The sequence below is a fragment of the Ailuropoda melanoleuca genome, chromosome X, assembly GCF_002007445.2.
Source record: "Ailuropoda melanoleuca isolate Jingjing chromosome X, ASM200744v2, whole genome shotgun sequence".
NCBI lineage: Eukaryota > Metazoa > Chordata > Mammalia > Carnivora > Ursidae > Ailuropoda > Ailuropoda melanoleuca.
Genome location: NC_048238.1, coordinates 67,574,157 through 67,590,653, shown reverse-complemented (window position 1 = coordinate 67,590,653; position 16,497 = coordinate 67,574,157). Strand labels below are relative to the sequence as shown.

The window sequence follows — 16,497 nt, the reverse complement described above, 5'->3', positions numbered from 1 at the left end:
GATAAAAAGCTTCTGCACAGCCAAGGAAACAGTCAAAAAAACTAAGCGGCAGCCCACGGAATGGGAGAATATTTCTTCAAATGACACTACAGTTAAAAGACTAGTATCCAAAATCTACAAAGAACTTCTCAAACTCAATACACTGGAAACACATAATGAAGTGNATACACGAGAAACAAATAAACAAATCATAAAATGGGCAGAAGATATGAACAGACACTTTTCCAATGAAGACATACAAATGGCTAACAGACACATGAAAAAATGTTCAACATCATTAGCCATCAGGAAAATTCAAATGAAAACCACCTTGAGATACCACCTTATGCCAGTCAGAATGGTAAAAATTGACAAGGCAGGAAACAACAAATGTTGGAGAGGATATAGAGAAAGGGGATCCCTCTTACACTGTTGGTGGGATTGCAAGTTGGTACAACCACTTTGGAAAACAGTGTGGAGGTCCCTTAAAAAGTTAAAAATTGAGCTACCCTATGATCCAGCCATTGCACTACTGGGTAATTACCCCAAAGATACAGACGTAGTGAAGAGAAGGGCCATATGCACCCCAATGTTCATAGCAGCATTGTCCACAATAGCTAAATCGTGGAAGGAGCTGAGATGCCCTTTCAGCAGACGACTGGATTAAGAAGATGTTGCCCATATATACAATGGAATATTACTCAGCCAACAGAAAGAATGATTACACAACATTTGGAGCAACATGGATGGGACTGGAGGAAATTATGCTAAGTGAAATAAGCAGAGAAAGACAATTATCATATGTTTTCACTCATTTATGGAACATAAGAAAGAGGAAGTTCAGTAGGAGAAGGAAGGGAATAATGAAGGGGGGGTAAACAGAAGGGGGAATGAACCATGAGAGACTGTGGACTCTGGGAAACAAACTGAGGGCTTGGGGGGGGGGGATTGGGATAGCCAGTGATGGGTATTAAGGAGGGCATGTATTGCATGGTGCACTGGGTGTTATATGAAAATAATGAATCATGGAATATTACATCAAAAACTAAGGATATACTGTATGGTGACTAGCATAATATAATAAAAAATTATTATTAAAAAAAAATTCATCCATGTTGCGGTGCCTGGGTGCCTTAATCGGTTTCTTGTCTGCCTTTGGCTCAGTTCATCATCCTAGGGTCCTTGGATGGAGCCCGGCATTGGGCTCCCTTCCCAGCAGAGGAGTCTACTTCTTCCTCTCCCTCTCCTTGCTCGTGCTCTCTCTCTCACTCTCTCTCAAGTAAATAAAATCTTAAAAAAAAAAATATTCATCCACGTTGAAGAATTGCCAGAACTTCCTTCTTTTTATTTTTTTATTTTTTTTTAGAACTTCCGTCTTTTTAAAGGCTAAATAATATTTCATTATATGTATACACTACATTTTGTTTATTCATTCATCTGTCAATGGACACTTAGGCTGCTCCCACTTTTGGTTATTGTGAATAATGCTACTTTGTATATTGGTGGACAAATGTGCTCAAATTCCTGCTTTCAATTCTTTTATGCCTACAAATGTGGAATGCTGCATCACACAGTAATTCTATGTTTAATTTTTTAGTAACCACTATACCATTTTCCACAATGGGCTGTACCACTTGACATTTGCACCAGCAATTCACAAGGATTTTATTTTCTCCATATCCTCAGTAATATTTTTTGTTTTCTGATTTTTAGACAGTAGCCATCATAATAGATATGAAGTGGTATCGCTCCATAGTTTTGATTTGCATTTCCCTAATGATTAGTGATGTTGAGCATATTTTCATGTACTTCTTGTCCATCTTCTTTAAAGGGATGCCTATTAAAGTCCTTTAACTATTTTTGAATTGGGTTGACTGCTTTGTAATCATTATTGCTGAGTTGTAGGAATTCTTTATATATTCTGGACATTCATCCCTTATCAGATATGTGATTTACAAATACTTCTATCAATTCTACCGGTTGCTTTTTTACTCTGTGAGAGTGTGCTCTAATTCTATCATCATTCTTGTACATGTCTTCAGAGTCCTTATGTAAGAGTTTATCTAGAAAATATTCTAGGAGTGGCATTTTGAGACAGTATCAAATTCTGTTCTGAAATAGTGGTACTAAGTTACATTCTCACCAGCAGTTCCCTTTGACATATATTCTTACTTATACTTGATATTCTCAGAATTTTAAATTTTTGTCAATGTAAATATGAAATAATATCTCATTGTTGGTTTAATTTCAGTGTAGGTAAAACATAAAACAGTACAGACACTTTGAAAAACACTAACTTTTTAAAATTAAACCTATAATTTCCATATGACCCAGAATTCACACTCCTAGATATTTACCCAAGATAAATGAAAGTATGTCTCCTATATGAATACTAATAGGATTATTTCTAACAGCCAAAAAGTAGAATCAACCCAAATATCCATCAACTAATGAATGGTAACTAATGACAATGGAATATTATTCAGCAATAAAAATGAACTACTGATATATGCCATAACATTATGTTAAGTGAAAGTCACACCAAACACAAAGTAACACGAAAGACTACATTTACAGGTGATTCCATTCATATGAAATTCTAGAGAAAGGCAATACTATATCGACAGAAAGCAAATCAGTAGTTGCTTGGAGCTGGGAGTGGGGACTGACTGCAAAGGGGAATGAGGAAACTACAGGTTGATGGAACTGTTCCATATATTGATTGTGAAGGGTGTTACATAACTGTATACAAATAAAAAATTCATCAAACTGTATACCCAAAAATGAGTAAATAGGGTTCTATGTCAATTATACTTTGATAAAAGTACTTTTAAAATTTACAAGTTAAGGGGCGCCTGGGTAGCGCAGTCGTTAAGCGTCTGCCTTCGGCTCAGGGCTGATCCCCGCGTTCCGGGATCGAGTCCCATCGGGCTCCTCCGCTGGAAGCCTGCTTCTTCCTCTCCCACTCCCCTGCTGTGTTCCTTCTCTCGCTGGCTGTCTCTGTCACATAAATAAATAAAATCTTTAAAAAAAAAATTACAAGTTAAGTTCGAATCTCTAGGTCGTGTGTCTTTTTACTTCTAAAATAATAACACAACAAACAAAAGTCCTACACATATGGCTTCAGAAGTTGACTAATAACCTGGACTTTGTCCTATATTTCACTGAAGCTGAAATTTGGAGACATAAAGGGATCTGAACTGACCAGGCTATGACTGATGAAAACCCCTTAGAATCATGCATCTACATCTCTCCCCAAATCTTTTAATAGCTTTCAATGCTTTTCAGCTTCTCTCAGAACAAGTTTCTAAGTAAAATATTCTGTTTTAATATAAATATCTAGCTGCTTGCTTAAATTTTAATATTAAACTCTTTCAACAGTTAGCTTCTGCATAGCTTATATGTCCTCAATACTGGGTTGCTTCAATTCTAAAGCGATCTCTCACACAGAACATTTAATAGTCACTTTCTTTAGCCTTATTTATCTGGACAATCGCATGGCATCCTCTTGCTAAAAGAAATATTATTTGATATTTTTGCCGAATTAGTGAGTCAGGAAGGGTATGGACATGTAACAGTCATACAATAGTACCGTTATATTGCTGTTTTTAAATAGGTACTGATTAACTTTGTCCAAAAATTTTAAAATGGTAATATTTAATTGTAGAAAATAGGTAGGAAGTAGTTTTTAAAATACTCTTACTGTGGCATAAAAGGGGAAAAGAGTATTCTGATAACGCAGATTTTAAAAAAAAAAGATTTAAATCTTTAAAAAATAAAAAGGTTTTTAAAAAGTGAATGGCAAGGCTTTGCATTTCTCCCCGTGACAGAAGTCAGGGAAAATAAAATCTAAGCAATTGTTTGAGGGAGAGAAGTAAAGCACATATAACTGGGGCTGGTATTGTGCTTTTCCGTTCTAAAGAAGTAAGGCAGCTTTACAAAATAGGTTCTCATTGAACAGAGTACTTTCCTGTAGTTACTCAACCCGTACTTATAGCAACAACGAATATTCTTCATGTACACTATCTCCCCCACCAACTCCTGCCCCACCTCCCTTCCCCCTATTTTCCTGTCTCTTGTTTTTGTATTATAATACTCCATATCTCATAACTAGCTCAGGAGGCCCTCAAGGATGTACGTTTTATTTCTCTTTATCACTGCAAAGCATGTAGAACAGGGTTCCACAGAAACTGAGAACTCAAAAAATGTGGTAAATTTGCTGCCCAATTACTAGCTAAAGTATATATATATATATATATATATATATATATATATATATATATATATATATATATATGAATACTTCTTAGATTGCCTAAAATTATCACAGGGATAACTGGATGTTCAGTTTTATCTGAATATGAACTACTACTTTATAAACCCCATTCCATAGTCATTAGCCCTCCTTCTTAAAGTTATAGCATGCCTACATTACTATGGCTTTGTCTGACAGGCAAATCGGTTTACAAGATGATCAGTCACTTTCAGTCACAGTGGCCGCATTTTTTGAACAACAGTGTCAGACAGGGTTAAAATCCCCTTCAAACAGAGCTTTTACAGAATAAAAAGGCATTTGTTTTTAAACTTACTAATTATATTCACTAAATGCTGCTCATTTTGTCGACTTTCCCCCACTGTGAGAATTACAAAATCAGTCATAAGATTAAACTCAGAAAATGACTACAGCAATCCATAGAATAGTAAGCCAGATGGGTTCATTTAAATCCTCTATGAGAACAGTCTTTGTAGTGAACCAAGACCTACACCTATACAGCTAGTCCCATAAATCATCTTTTTTTTTTTTTGTCTGTTCCAGTGCTGAAATTGTTTATTGCCACTCCTGATACATCGGGGAATCTTGATGATTTTTTATTTTATTTTTTTTGTAAACTAGAGAATTACTCCTCTCTGCCAGCCATACTACCTAACACACCAGTTAACTATATCATTACTGTTTAGTCACAATGACTTCAACAAGTATAGTTATAGCACCGTATTGTGTTTTTTATATCAGTGTATGAGGAAAACAAAAATTTAAATGAAAGAAATTACAGCTGTGTTCATCTCTTTGTTTCCTTGAAATGTGTTTGTATTTAGAGAGTCATAAACCAGCCTTACATTAGTCTTCTACTAAAAATGAATTATAAACCTCACTATAGTTCTTTTTTTTAAAGATTTTATTTATTTATTTGACACAGAGACAGCCAGTGAGAGAGAGATCCAGTGAGAGGGAGACAAGCAAGGGGAGTGGGAGAGGAAGAAGCAGGCTCCCAGCAGAGGAGCCTGACGTGGGGCTCAATCCCAGAACGCCGGGATCACGCCCTGGGCCAAAGGCAGACGCTTAACGACTGAGCCACCCAGGTGCCCCTAAACCTCACTATAGTACTATATACAAATCTATAGTTGGCTTTTAAATAATTATTATTGTTAGAAGATAAGGGGCATAATTTGGGGGGTGACTGGGTAGCTCAGTCGTTAAACATCTGCCTTCGGCTCAGGGCGTGATCCCAGGGTCCTGGGATAGAGCCCTGCATTGGGCTCCCTGCTCTGTTGGGAGCCTGCTTCCTCCTCTCCCACTCCCCCTGCTTATGTTCCCTCTCTCGGTGGGTGTCTCTCTCTCTCTCGCTGTCAAATAAATAAAATCTTTAAAAAAAAAGGAGCATAATTTGGCAAGTCTTTGCATTTTCAAATGCTGTTTACAAGTTTGTCAATTTATGCATGAGACGTATGTAACTCAATCCTATTTCTGATTATCCAATTCTGAAAATCATCCCTGATTCTTTCTCACTCTTTCATTCTTTCTTTTAATCACTTGCTCAATCTCTGCACACACACACACACACACACACACACACACACGAATACACTTTTTGGCTTGGTCTGGCTTCTAATACCTTTTCCTGGGTCCCTCCCCTACTACAAAACTTCCAAAAATTGGAATCTCTTCCTTGTCAAAAAGGTCATGTATTTGCACAGGAGAGTACAATAACTAGGCATAGCTAGTACACAAGGCAACTGTGTACCATATATTTTCATATTGCTCCTCACAGCAAGTTATCTAGACATATGGGAGGCAGATTTCACCGTAATATAAAAGTTAAAAGCAGGGATAGCAGCATAGGCTTCACAATATAATGATCACTTAAGGGCCTGGGGAGTGCATGCGTTTGTGCCTGTGTGTGTGTTTAAAGGACAGAACGTTTTCACATATATAAGTAAAATAGGAAAAAATGTTGTAAGAAGAAAAATAATGTCTTCAAAGCAATCAGTATCAACAAGGAATACTAATCAAGTCTGCATCAGACAGATCACATTTACAAACTACTGTTCTTCAGAGAATTTAATAAACTGAAAATTGGGGGGGGTTATAATGAAGTTTCACACAGCCTAAGCTATAGTGTTGTAAGTGTGATAATATCTAAACAGATGTAATCAGATGCCAAAAAAACAAACAAGTGTTACATTTAAAGTATAAACTGACTAATTTGTACCAATGAATGTAAATTAATGAATATTTCAACTTGGAGAAAAATCTTTAAATAAGCTCACAAGACTTCTGTATTTTTAGAGGCAAGTAGGAGAACAGAGGTATGAATCTGCTCCTTTTAATCAGAGTTCGAGTTTTCGAAAAAGGTATTGTGCTGTACATATGCTTTCATAACTACAGGTATACCTCAAAGATATTGCAGGTTTGGTTTCAGTATACAATAAAATGAATATTGCAATAAAGCAAGTCAGATGAATTCTTTTGTTTTCCGGTAGATACAAAAGTTATGTTTACACTACACTGTAGTGCATTAAGTGTGCAGTAGCATTATATAAAAAAAAAAACCTATGTACATAACTTAATTTAAAAAATACTGTAAGCTAACCATTATCAGTGCTTTCAGTAAGTCTTCATCACTGATCACAGATCACCATAACAAACAATAATGAAAAAGTTTTAAATATTCTGAGAATTACCAAAATGTGACACAGAGACACCAAGTGTGCAAATGCTGTTGAAAAATAGCACCTACAGATTTGCTGGACACAGGATTGCCAAACCTTAAATCTGTAAAAAACACAAAATTTGCAAAGTACAATAAAGTGAAGTACAATAAAATGAGGTATGCCTATATACTGATTTAAAGAAGTATATCTTCAAAACTGGTTAATTCCTATGCTCCACATGATCACATAGCTTAACCTATGCTAACACAGCAGTTTGCTCCCATTTCAATTCTATAATGTAGGCTACAGAGAATAAGAAAGATAAAATGCATCTCCACATTAACAGAAATCTGGAAAATGTCATGACCATCTGTAAAAATTGAGATTGCCATCCTGAAAGAAAGCACCTGTAAAGATGGAAATGCACACTACCTTCATCAAGTGTTCTTTCTACTTAGGAAGTCAATCTGTATGCACAGACTACTATAATATAAAGAAACTAGGAACTCTACATCTTAGAAGTGGGAAAGGAGCTGATTTTCTAACTGAAGGACAGTCTTCAAAACACATGGTAGTACTCATGGGATTACAAATTCAGGGAGCAAAGATCATGTTTCTAACTTTTAGAGGGCTGCATTTTTAAAGAGAAGTTCAGAAGCAGTAGCCTGTGTTTTGTTCAGATTTTAAATGGCACAAAAGACATTAGATGTGAGGATGTTGGATTGAATTTCTAAGCTGGTATCCAAACATCTTGATTATTAGAGAAATGGGAATCACTGCAGCAGTCTTTTAGTACTACCATTTGCCTGTGCGCACAAATCCACATGCACTGACTAACAGTATGTGCTTTAGGATATATAGCAAGTAACATATGGGCATTAAAAGAACTTAGCACTTTTTCTTTAAAAAATAAATTCAGTGTTTACAAATTTAAACACCCTGGACTTCTTGACTTAAGTAATATTAATGCTTCCTGTTTGAAAATTATAAATTTTGGTATACTGATTTACATGAAGAACTGAAAGAAACAAAAACCCATGACACAATTAAGGAAACTGAATCTAAAATGTAACCACTGGCATGGTACAACAGGAGTGCAACATTTATCTTTAAGCTCAAGAAACTATTCAGTGGTTCTCAATGATGAGAGCCCATTAAGCACAATACAATAAAACACAATGGACTTAAAGAAAGGTCAACCATCAAATAAGATGAACAAAAGAAACGATTTAAAATTAAGAATGATATCCAGTCCTTAAATCATTCTATGTTGCTTAGTTGTTTCAGAGGTCAAAAATGGTAAGTGTTCCTACTTCAAGGAATATAATTTGGCACAGACAAACCCTTAACTTGAAATGTTTGTATCTGTTGGTCATAAATTATGAACAAATAGTATGATGTGTCATGATATTACATGATGATATTTAAAAATGCAAAGTAACATAAATGAGCTGTTCTGTGTTTTGCTGTACATTTGCATCTGTGTCACTGATTACAACCAGTGACTCAAGATCACCAGCTGAAAACCCTTTCCTGCAAATAGCCCTCTGGGAAGGAAATTTTAAATGACCCAAAGGGAGAAAAAGGAAAGTCTGGAAAGAAGACCTAACATTCCACCCAGCCCTGTACTTGATAGTTTAATCTTCCCTTACACAGCATTTTCCAATACAAATTACATTCCGTAAAGCAATTTTCTTCTCAGCAAAATATCAACCACAACTCCCCTCAAATTCAAATAATGTTAAATGCTGTGTGATGGGGAAAAAAAAAATATTTCAGTGAAGCAAAAGAGAACATCAAACTCTAAAAATAGCTTGAGCCACTGAAATAATTTGAGTCTTAGGAAAAGTTGGGTTCTAACTGTACCTCTGACACTGAGATCCTGGGTCAGTCCTCTCTGGAGAGCAGATCTTCATTTGTAAAACTGAAAGGCTCTGAGAGCCTATACATACAAAGCCAAGTGATAGCTCTATAATTATGCAGATTATTAGGTGTTGTTTTATTACAAATATATAGGCTTTATTACCTGGATACATTAAAAATCTATTAGAGGAAGATAAATTTTCTATTAATATTTCTGCAATTACTTCCAATTCAATTTGAATTAAAAAAGGGATTCCTCATTTTATAAGCTACCAGAGAGTCAAGAAAACCCACATGTAATTTTCCCCATTTTCACAATTCCATAAGAGGCAGAGATGTTCTGTAATGCTTCCTTGAACTGAGCCATGTATATCCAAACATTCTGTTACAGAGGAATGACAGGCAGTATGCTTGCAAAGTTTGGGACACGGAAAACAGATTTAAGCCTCAACTTGGATACTTACTAGCTTTTTAATACTGGAAAAATTGTATAACTTCAATGGGCTTTAGTTTCCTAATTTGCCAAATGGGGTTAATAATAATTTACCTCCCCAAATCACAAGAAAGTACTTTATAAACTGTAAAAAACACAGGCAACCAAATGTGTGGACTACTGACTAGGATTTATTGATCTTTGGTAGGGTGCTTTTCAGTATATCCGACAGTGGTTATTTTCTAAAACATCTTTGGTTATAAATTAATAGTCATATATTTATTTATTAACCCATATTTAAAGGTAGAATTGCTGGTTCATATTTATAGAAAACAGTATATTTTATGTTTTTATAAATAAACCACAGCAGTGTGACAATTACATATTCAATAGTTTTGCTGGTAAAAAATATACCCTTTACATCTGTGAGGAACTAAATTCTCTAACTTCAAAAAAAAAAAAAAGTTAACACTTATGCCAAACACTCACAACAAATCCTTTATTTAATCAATTGCCTGACTTTCATTCAAGAGCAATTTATTGAGGGCTTCATATAAATAGACACTGGGGATTTAATGTGGAATAAAATATACATCCAAATTCCACAAGTTCTCAGCCTTGAAAGAGAAATAAAATAATTAAAGTGTGAATAGTTCTATAATAATGTCCTCAAAGTGTGTAGGGAACCAGAGAAGATCTAAAGAGCAAAAACTAGATGAAGAAGAACAGTAAAGGGCATTATAAAAATGCAAAAGACAAGCTGTTAAAGTTACATGTTTTAAAAAAGAGAGGAAAATGGAGCATTATTAGACTAGGACCCTACCTCTAGTTTCATAACTAAAGCAGTCACCAACTGTCCTGGTTTGCCTGGGACTGTCCCAATTTTAGCACTGAAAGTTTCACTTCCCAGGAAAGGCCTTATCCTGAGCAATCTACATTTGAAGCCCTAACCCTCAAAGTGACTGTATTTGGAGATAAGACTTTTAAGGAGGTAATTAAGGTTAAAAAAGTCAGAAGGGTGGGGCCTGATCTGATAGAATTCTTGTCCTTATAAGAAGAGGGGCTGACACTAGAGCTCTCAGGCACATTCTCAACTCTTTCTCTATGCCGGGTACAGAGGAGAAAGGCTCTGTGAGAACACAGCAAGAACATGGCTGTCTGCAAGCCAGGAAGAGATACCTCACCAGCCACCAACTAGGCCAACACCTTGATCTTGGACTTATCTCCAAAACTGTGAGAGAATTAATTTCTATTATTTGAACCACCCAGCCTGTGGTATTGTGTTGTGGCAGGCAGAACCTGCCAATACAAATCAAAGTATTTCCCTTCTCAGAGTGTCAATTTTCTTAACTACAGACTGAAGAGGCTAGACTAGTTACCATCTTTTTTTTTTTTAAGATTTTATTTATTTTTGAGAAAGAGAGAGAGAGAGAGCACAAGACAGTGGGGGAGGGGCAGAGGGAGAAGCAGGCTCCCCACTTTGTAGTGAGCCTGATGAGGGACTTGATCCCAGGACCCCAGGATCATGACTTGAGGCGAAGGCAGATGTTTAACCAACTGAGCCACCCAGGTACACAGGACTAGTTACCTTCTTATGTTAAGATTCTAAGTTTATATGGAAACAATTCACATCAATTCAGCTAAAAATCATGAGATGTGAAATTTTTAGAGTACTTAGATATGACTTTTTTCTTAGATTTTTTGGTAGATTTTCTCTTGGATTATATACTTACAAATTTTGGAAGTCATTTTATTTACAAATTATATTTTCTGGTAACTAATCTTCTGTTTCTCATTAAAACTGAACCTTTTTTACTTTCCTTCTTAGAACTACTGAGGGGGAGCTGTAGACTTTCCTTTGTGTACTTGGGGTAATACCTACAATATTCTGTCACTAATACCATGTGATGGTCTCTAGGAAGTAAGGCCTTTTATGTTGCATATACTTTATAGAAATGATGGATCTTAGAAAGAGGAACACAATTACATTATCATATTAACAATCCTATGACATAAAGTAAGATATATAAAATTTTCTCTATAGTAAACTGAAATGTTTCTTCAAGTTCTTTGTTTAATATACAAAAGCAGATCATCCTACTGTATCGTGATTTGTTATGTCTCTCCATCCAACTAGAATGACTAGAAAGCAATAGTATGGGTGAAGGGAATATTAACACAAGGCTTAAAAAGAAAGGTTCGTGGCCTTTATAAGTTATGAAATGAATAATTTAAAAAAATTATGAAGGCAAGTCATCCAAACTGGTATACAAATAATTCAAAATCTTCTCACAATCTGCCTACAAATGTTATCATTTGTCTCCAACATGCACCCAATATTCCAGACAGTGTGGTTTTCTAATTCATCTTCAAACACATGATGGTTATCGACCATCATTAAAAAGAACTACTACCATTTACCATTATAATTTTTCAAATTACTCTGACAAAAATCATTTTATTTGACCCAAAAAACAATCCTATTTAACAAAATAAACAAGGGTCACTGCATTTCCTCATTCACAGGTGAGGAAACTGAGTTCAGAGAGAATATGTGATTTAGCCATGAAAATTTGGCTAGTAATAGGCAAAATAGAAGCTAAGGGTAGCTTCTGAGTCCAGCATTCTTCCATCTTGTCAGGTTATGGCTTCCCTTATATAACCTAATTTTACCTATCCTTCAAGATCCTTCTGTTTCATTTTACAGTATTGCCCATCCCCACCCCATCACCAAAAATCCCTCCCTCTTCTGAAGTCTTGTTAATCTCAATGGTCATTAATCTTGGTGTTCATTCACAGTGTATCTTGCGATGTTACATAATACTCTATATGTAGTATATTTCCTGACCACTTAACTGTACCATTTCTATGTGTTTTCTGTATTGTTTGTATCCCCCTGTTATACTGATGATCTCTTTTGTTTTGTCTTTGTTTGGCCTGCCTGATACCCGTTCACCTGCCCCTAATCTTTGGTGTCCCTATCTCTGGTTAACAGCATTCTTTAGGACATGACCAATCTTCCATCACAGGCAGTCTTGGTAGCATTCTCAGTCAAGGTTCTTTGCCTTCCCTTGGACAAGGAATATTCTTGTAATCCACACTAGGTCAATCAATCTCTCTAATAAGAATCTGAATCAAATTCAGGGAAAGGAGTAGGAAAATGGTTGGAGGTAATACACACAAAGACAATTTCCTGAAAAGATTTTCCATTTGCTCTTGCTCCCTGTTTTCTCAAAGCTGCCATTGTTACAGCCTTTTTAAAATTATTTATTTATTTTTTAAGAGTTTTATTTATTTGTCAGAGGGAGAGAGAGAGAGAGAGAGCACAAGCAGGGGGACCAAGCAGAGGAACTGGCAGGCAGAGGGAGAAGCTGAGCAAGAAGCCTGATGTAGGACTCAATCCCGGGACTCTGGGATCATGACCTGAGCCAAAGGCAGACCCTCACCTGACTGAGCTACTCAGGTGCCCCAAATACTGCTTTTTTAAAGGCCAAGTTATTCGGCCTTTCTTCAGTTTCTGGTTGAGCTATTTCATATTTTCCTGATAAAATACTTTTTTTTTCTTTTCTTTCTTTTTTTTTTTTTTTGCTTAAGTCAGACAGAATCACTCCCCCCCGCTTTTTTTTTTTTTTAAGATTTTATTTATTTATTTGACAGAGAGACAGCCAGCCAGCAAGAGAGGGAACATAAGCAGGGAGAGTGGGAGAGGAAGAAGCAGGCTTCCCACAGAGCAGGGAACCCAATGCAGGGCTGGGGATCATGCCCTGAGTTGAAGGCAGATGCTTAATGACTGAGCCACCCTGGTGTCCCAGAATCACTTTCCCTTGTTTGCAAACACAGATCCTTATCTGATAAACCTACAAAGCTTAGTGCCTAGGGAGTATTAAGGATTTTTCAAATGTTTTGTTTTTATGCAGATTATATGTTATTGTATATAACTGAAAATATAAATAAATGACCCTGAAGTGCACCACTGCTTTTGGTTAGCATTTTAATAACCAACAGGAAAGCAGGGGTTAAAACTAACATAGGGAACTCATCTGCATGGAAATGACTTGTATTACAGTTCAGAACCCTGGTTTGGTGACTCACAAAGTGATAATTCACAGCTGCAAATTAACAAAGCATGTTGTGGTTAGGGTAATACTTATGGTAATGATACCATTTAGTTATATTTGACATTTAGGTTAACCCATCTGTTTTCCTTTTCTTCCCAAATATTATAGGAGCCAATTGTGACCATCTGAATTTTTAATATTATTTTATGACAAGATACATCTGATAAGTTTAACTGCTTATACTATGGCTCCTTTTTAAAAGATGTAGGTGAATATTTTAACATATTCTATAGTTTCTTGTGAAGAACAGATTATAGTTTTAAATTCACTGAGAAAGGAAATTATCATTAGAAAAATTTAGGTGGGAAAATGGTAGCATTTTTCAAAGGATAATCAGTTCTACAAAGGAAGTTCTTTCTGCTATTCTTTAAGGAAAACAAATTAAGAAAAATCAAGTAATCTTTTATAACTGCAATTTAACAGCAATTCTAGCTAATCATACATCAGTAGTTAATTCACTTTTGAACAGATTATAAACCTAAGCTAACTATTTTCTATGTATTTCATAAATTTCTGTCATTTTAGACATTTACATCTACTTAGAATCCTTTGTATTCCCGGAACACCTTCTTAATTCTAGACATTAGGGGAATATCATGCATGTATATGACAAGTATTTCCCTGAAGATAAAAATCCTACTGATAAGTGGTGGGGGGAGGGAAGAGGGCATTTTAAAACATTCACTTCTCTTTCAGAACATCTATTACTACATGATAGTATTTCCTACAAGATTATTTTTATTTCATTTGAAGTTGGCAAAAATCTTTGTGCTGAATCCTTTGAGCATACCCCTAGTGATACATGTCAGATCAGTGCTGTATGGAAGAAATTTATTTAAAAGGTAGATGACAGGAAGAAGCTTCTCTCCAGAATATAACCATAAAGTCCTTCTGTGAGATTAATATCTTTTGTTTCTGTGTATAAATGACTTATTCATATTTGCTATAAAAATCAGTTCATGCAATTAACTGGAATAGTGTGAAATTAAGACACTTAGAAAGGGTACATATTTATTCAAATTAGTTTGTTTTTAATGTTTTTTTTATATGACTCAAATGTGAAATAGGTGTACAATATAAATTTTCAGTCATCTTTTCTCTTTATAATATTTTTATAATCAATATCTTGATTCACTCACTGTGCATATGGCATATACTCAAAACAAATAGCATCTTCAGAAGAGGTGACTTTATTACTATTGAATATGCGCTATGCTATACAATGAAATGCATTAAATTTTAGATTTATCCTATAAATCTGGCTATGATTCATTCCACTTTATTACAAACATTGCCTTATTCTCTCTGGCATTATCCAATAATTTTACATGTCCCCTAATATAACAAGAAGAGGGAGTAACTTTTTTTTTTTTAATAAAATCTAGCATTTCAGATGATCTTCCCTATCTTCCTGGCCCTTTTTCCTTATACAACTCAAAAATGAATAAGGAGTAAATAGATATAATTCCATTACACATCCTATTACCTACAAAGGTTATTCTCTATTTGGATTAGAACTAGCCGAAGAAAATCACTTTTGATACATATTAAAATGCTAGTCCATGTATATGTAATGTACATCTATTTAATGCATGAATAGAAATTTATATCCATTCCTACACTTCGGATTCTTGTTATAAGAACTAACCAAAGTTTCTCCATGTTTTAAGCTGTGAGAAGAAAAAAACTGAAAGAATGGTGAGATGTCAAAGAGGGATTGCTTGTTTTCAGATTTATTTTCCTCTCTAGCTTTCTTATAGGCCTTCACCTCAGTGTGTGTTCAGTTTTCCTTTGTAACAGACAGATCTTTCCCTTGAATAAGGTGGTTCACTGTAGCCTAGAAATGGCCGTATGCAATCACTTTTGTGCTTTTCTGTTTCTTCTCACGAGAATTAAAATCTCAAAAACAGATACTCTGAAATGGCTTGATCAAAACAATAAGATAATTGTCACTTGAGTTTTTTTTCCACTTTTAGTTAATAGACTAGATATCTAGTATAAGCTTAGTAACAACAGTATTTAACAACAAAGAATATGGATGGTTTAGACTGGAATAAGCAAAGCATATTCCAAAAGAGGTTTCTGGCTATCTACCTCATTACATTTAGACCCTCAAATAGTTTTTAGAGAGACATTAAGTAAGTACAAGGGAACTGAAATACAATATTGCATCTACCTTATAAAAGACAAATTTTTTAAATTTACAAACTCCAGTAAGATCTGATCAGAGTTTAGTACTATACTACCACAGAATTTTGCATAGTCTTTGAGATTTTACTGCACTAAAATTTTAAAAAAAATGTATATTGATCTGTTTTAATTGAGATATAATTCACTTACCACAGCATTCACCCTTTTAAAGCATACGTTTTTTGGCTTATGTACTATTACCAATTTAGAGTGACCCCTCTCACAGATGAGATTATCATTGTAAATTAGCATTATAAAATGTTATCTTACCTTACAAAGGAAGTTGATTTTAAAACCCAAAGACTGGGCATTTCTTGAGCCTGAGTTCATGTAGTTTCCAACCAAAAGAACTAACTCTAAAAGTCTGTTAAAGCTTTCACTTTTCTTCAGTTCTTCACAGGCAAGAGTTACTGCTATGATGCTTGGTTTGATGTTGTTTACATGTTCTTCAAAGGTGAGCTTGAAAAGAATGTTTTCCAGACGAGGCTGCAACATTTTCACTGAGCTCATCTGTAAGGTAAGAAATGCTCTGTAAGAACATATATATAAAGCCTGTTGTTTCATTTTCCAGTAGGCATAATTTTATAGACAGCACTGTAAAATTTCTGCATTAAATGAATTCTTTCTGTGTTTTAAAAATTATTGTTTTGGTTTGTTTTATACATTCCAAAGGAATATTTTTATCAAAGTTTAAGAATAGTTAGCTGTTCAGTTTTAAACAAATCATCCTGATAACAATAAGAAAATATTATTGAAGCTAAATAGTTGCTATTTGCTAACCGCATAATCATTAGTCATCAGTAGCATTTAAACTATCAACTGTCCCTGAGGTGAACTATGAAAATTTACAAACACGAAATTGAGTTGAATGAAATGTTTGGCCACAGATAAAAGATATATATGATAACAGAAAATGTAAGTGGAACCACATTTCCTAAGAAATTACTATTACAATGCTATTTGAAATCAGAGGACTAGCTC

At 35.0% G+C, this 16,497-nt stretch overlaps 1 protein-coding gene across 3 annotated transcripts in view; it reads right to left on the bottom strand.

Moving 5' to 3' along the window:
- DIAPH2 (diaphanous related formin 2) overlaps positions 1–16,497 on the bottom strand; it is a 1,026,009-nt gene that overhangs the window by 472,515 nt on the left and 536,997 nt on the right. For all 3 annotated transcript variants that reach the window (XM_034649855.1, XM_034649854.1, XM_034649853.1), the window contains one exon: positions 15,787–16,026. In XM_034649855.1, coding sequence (XP_034505746.1) covers positions 15,787–16,026 — 240 coding nt within the window. The remainder of the gene's footprint in view (positions 1–15,786; positions 16,027–16,497) is intronic.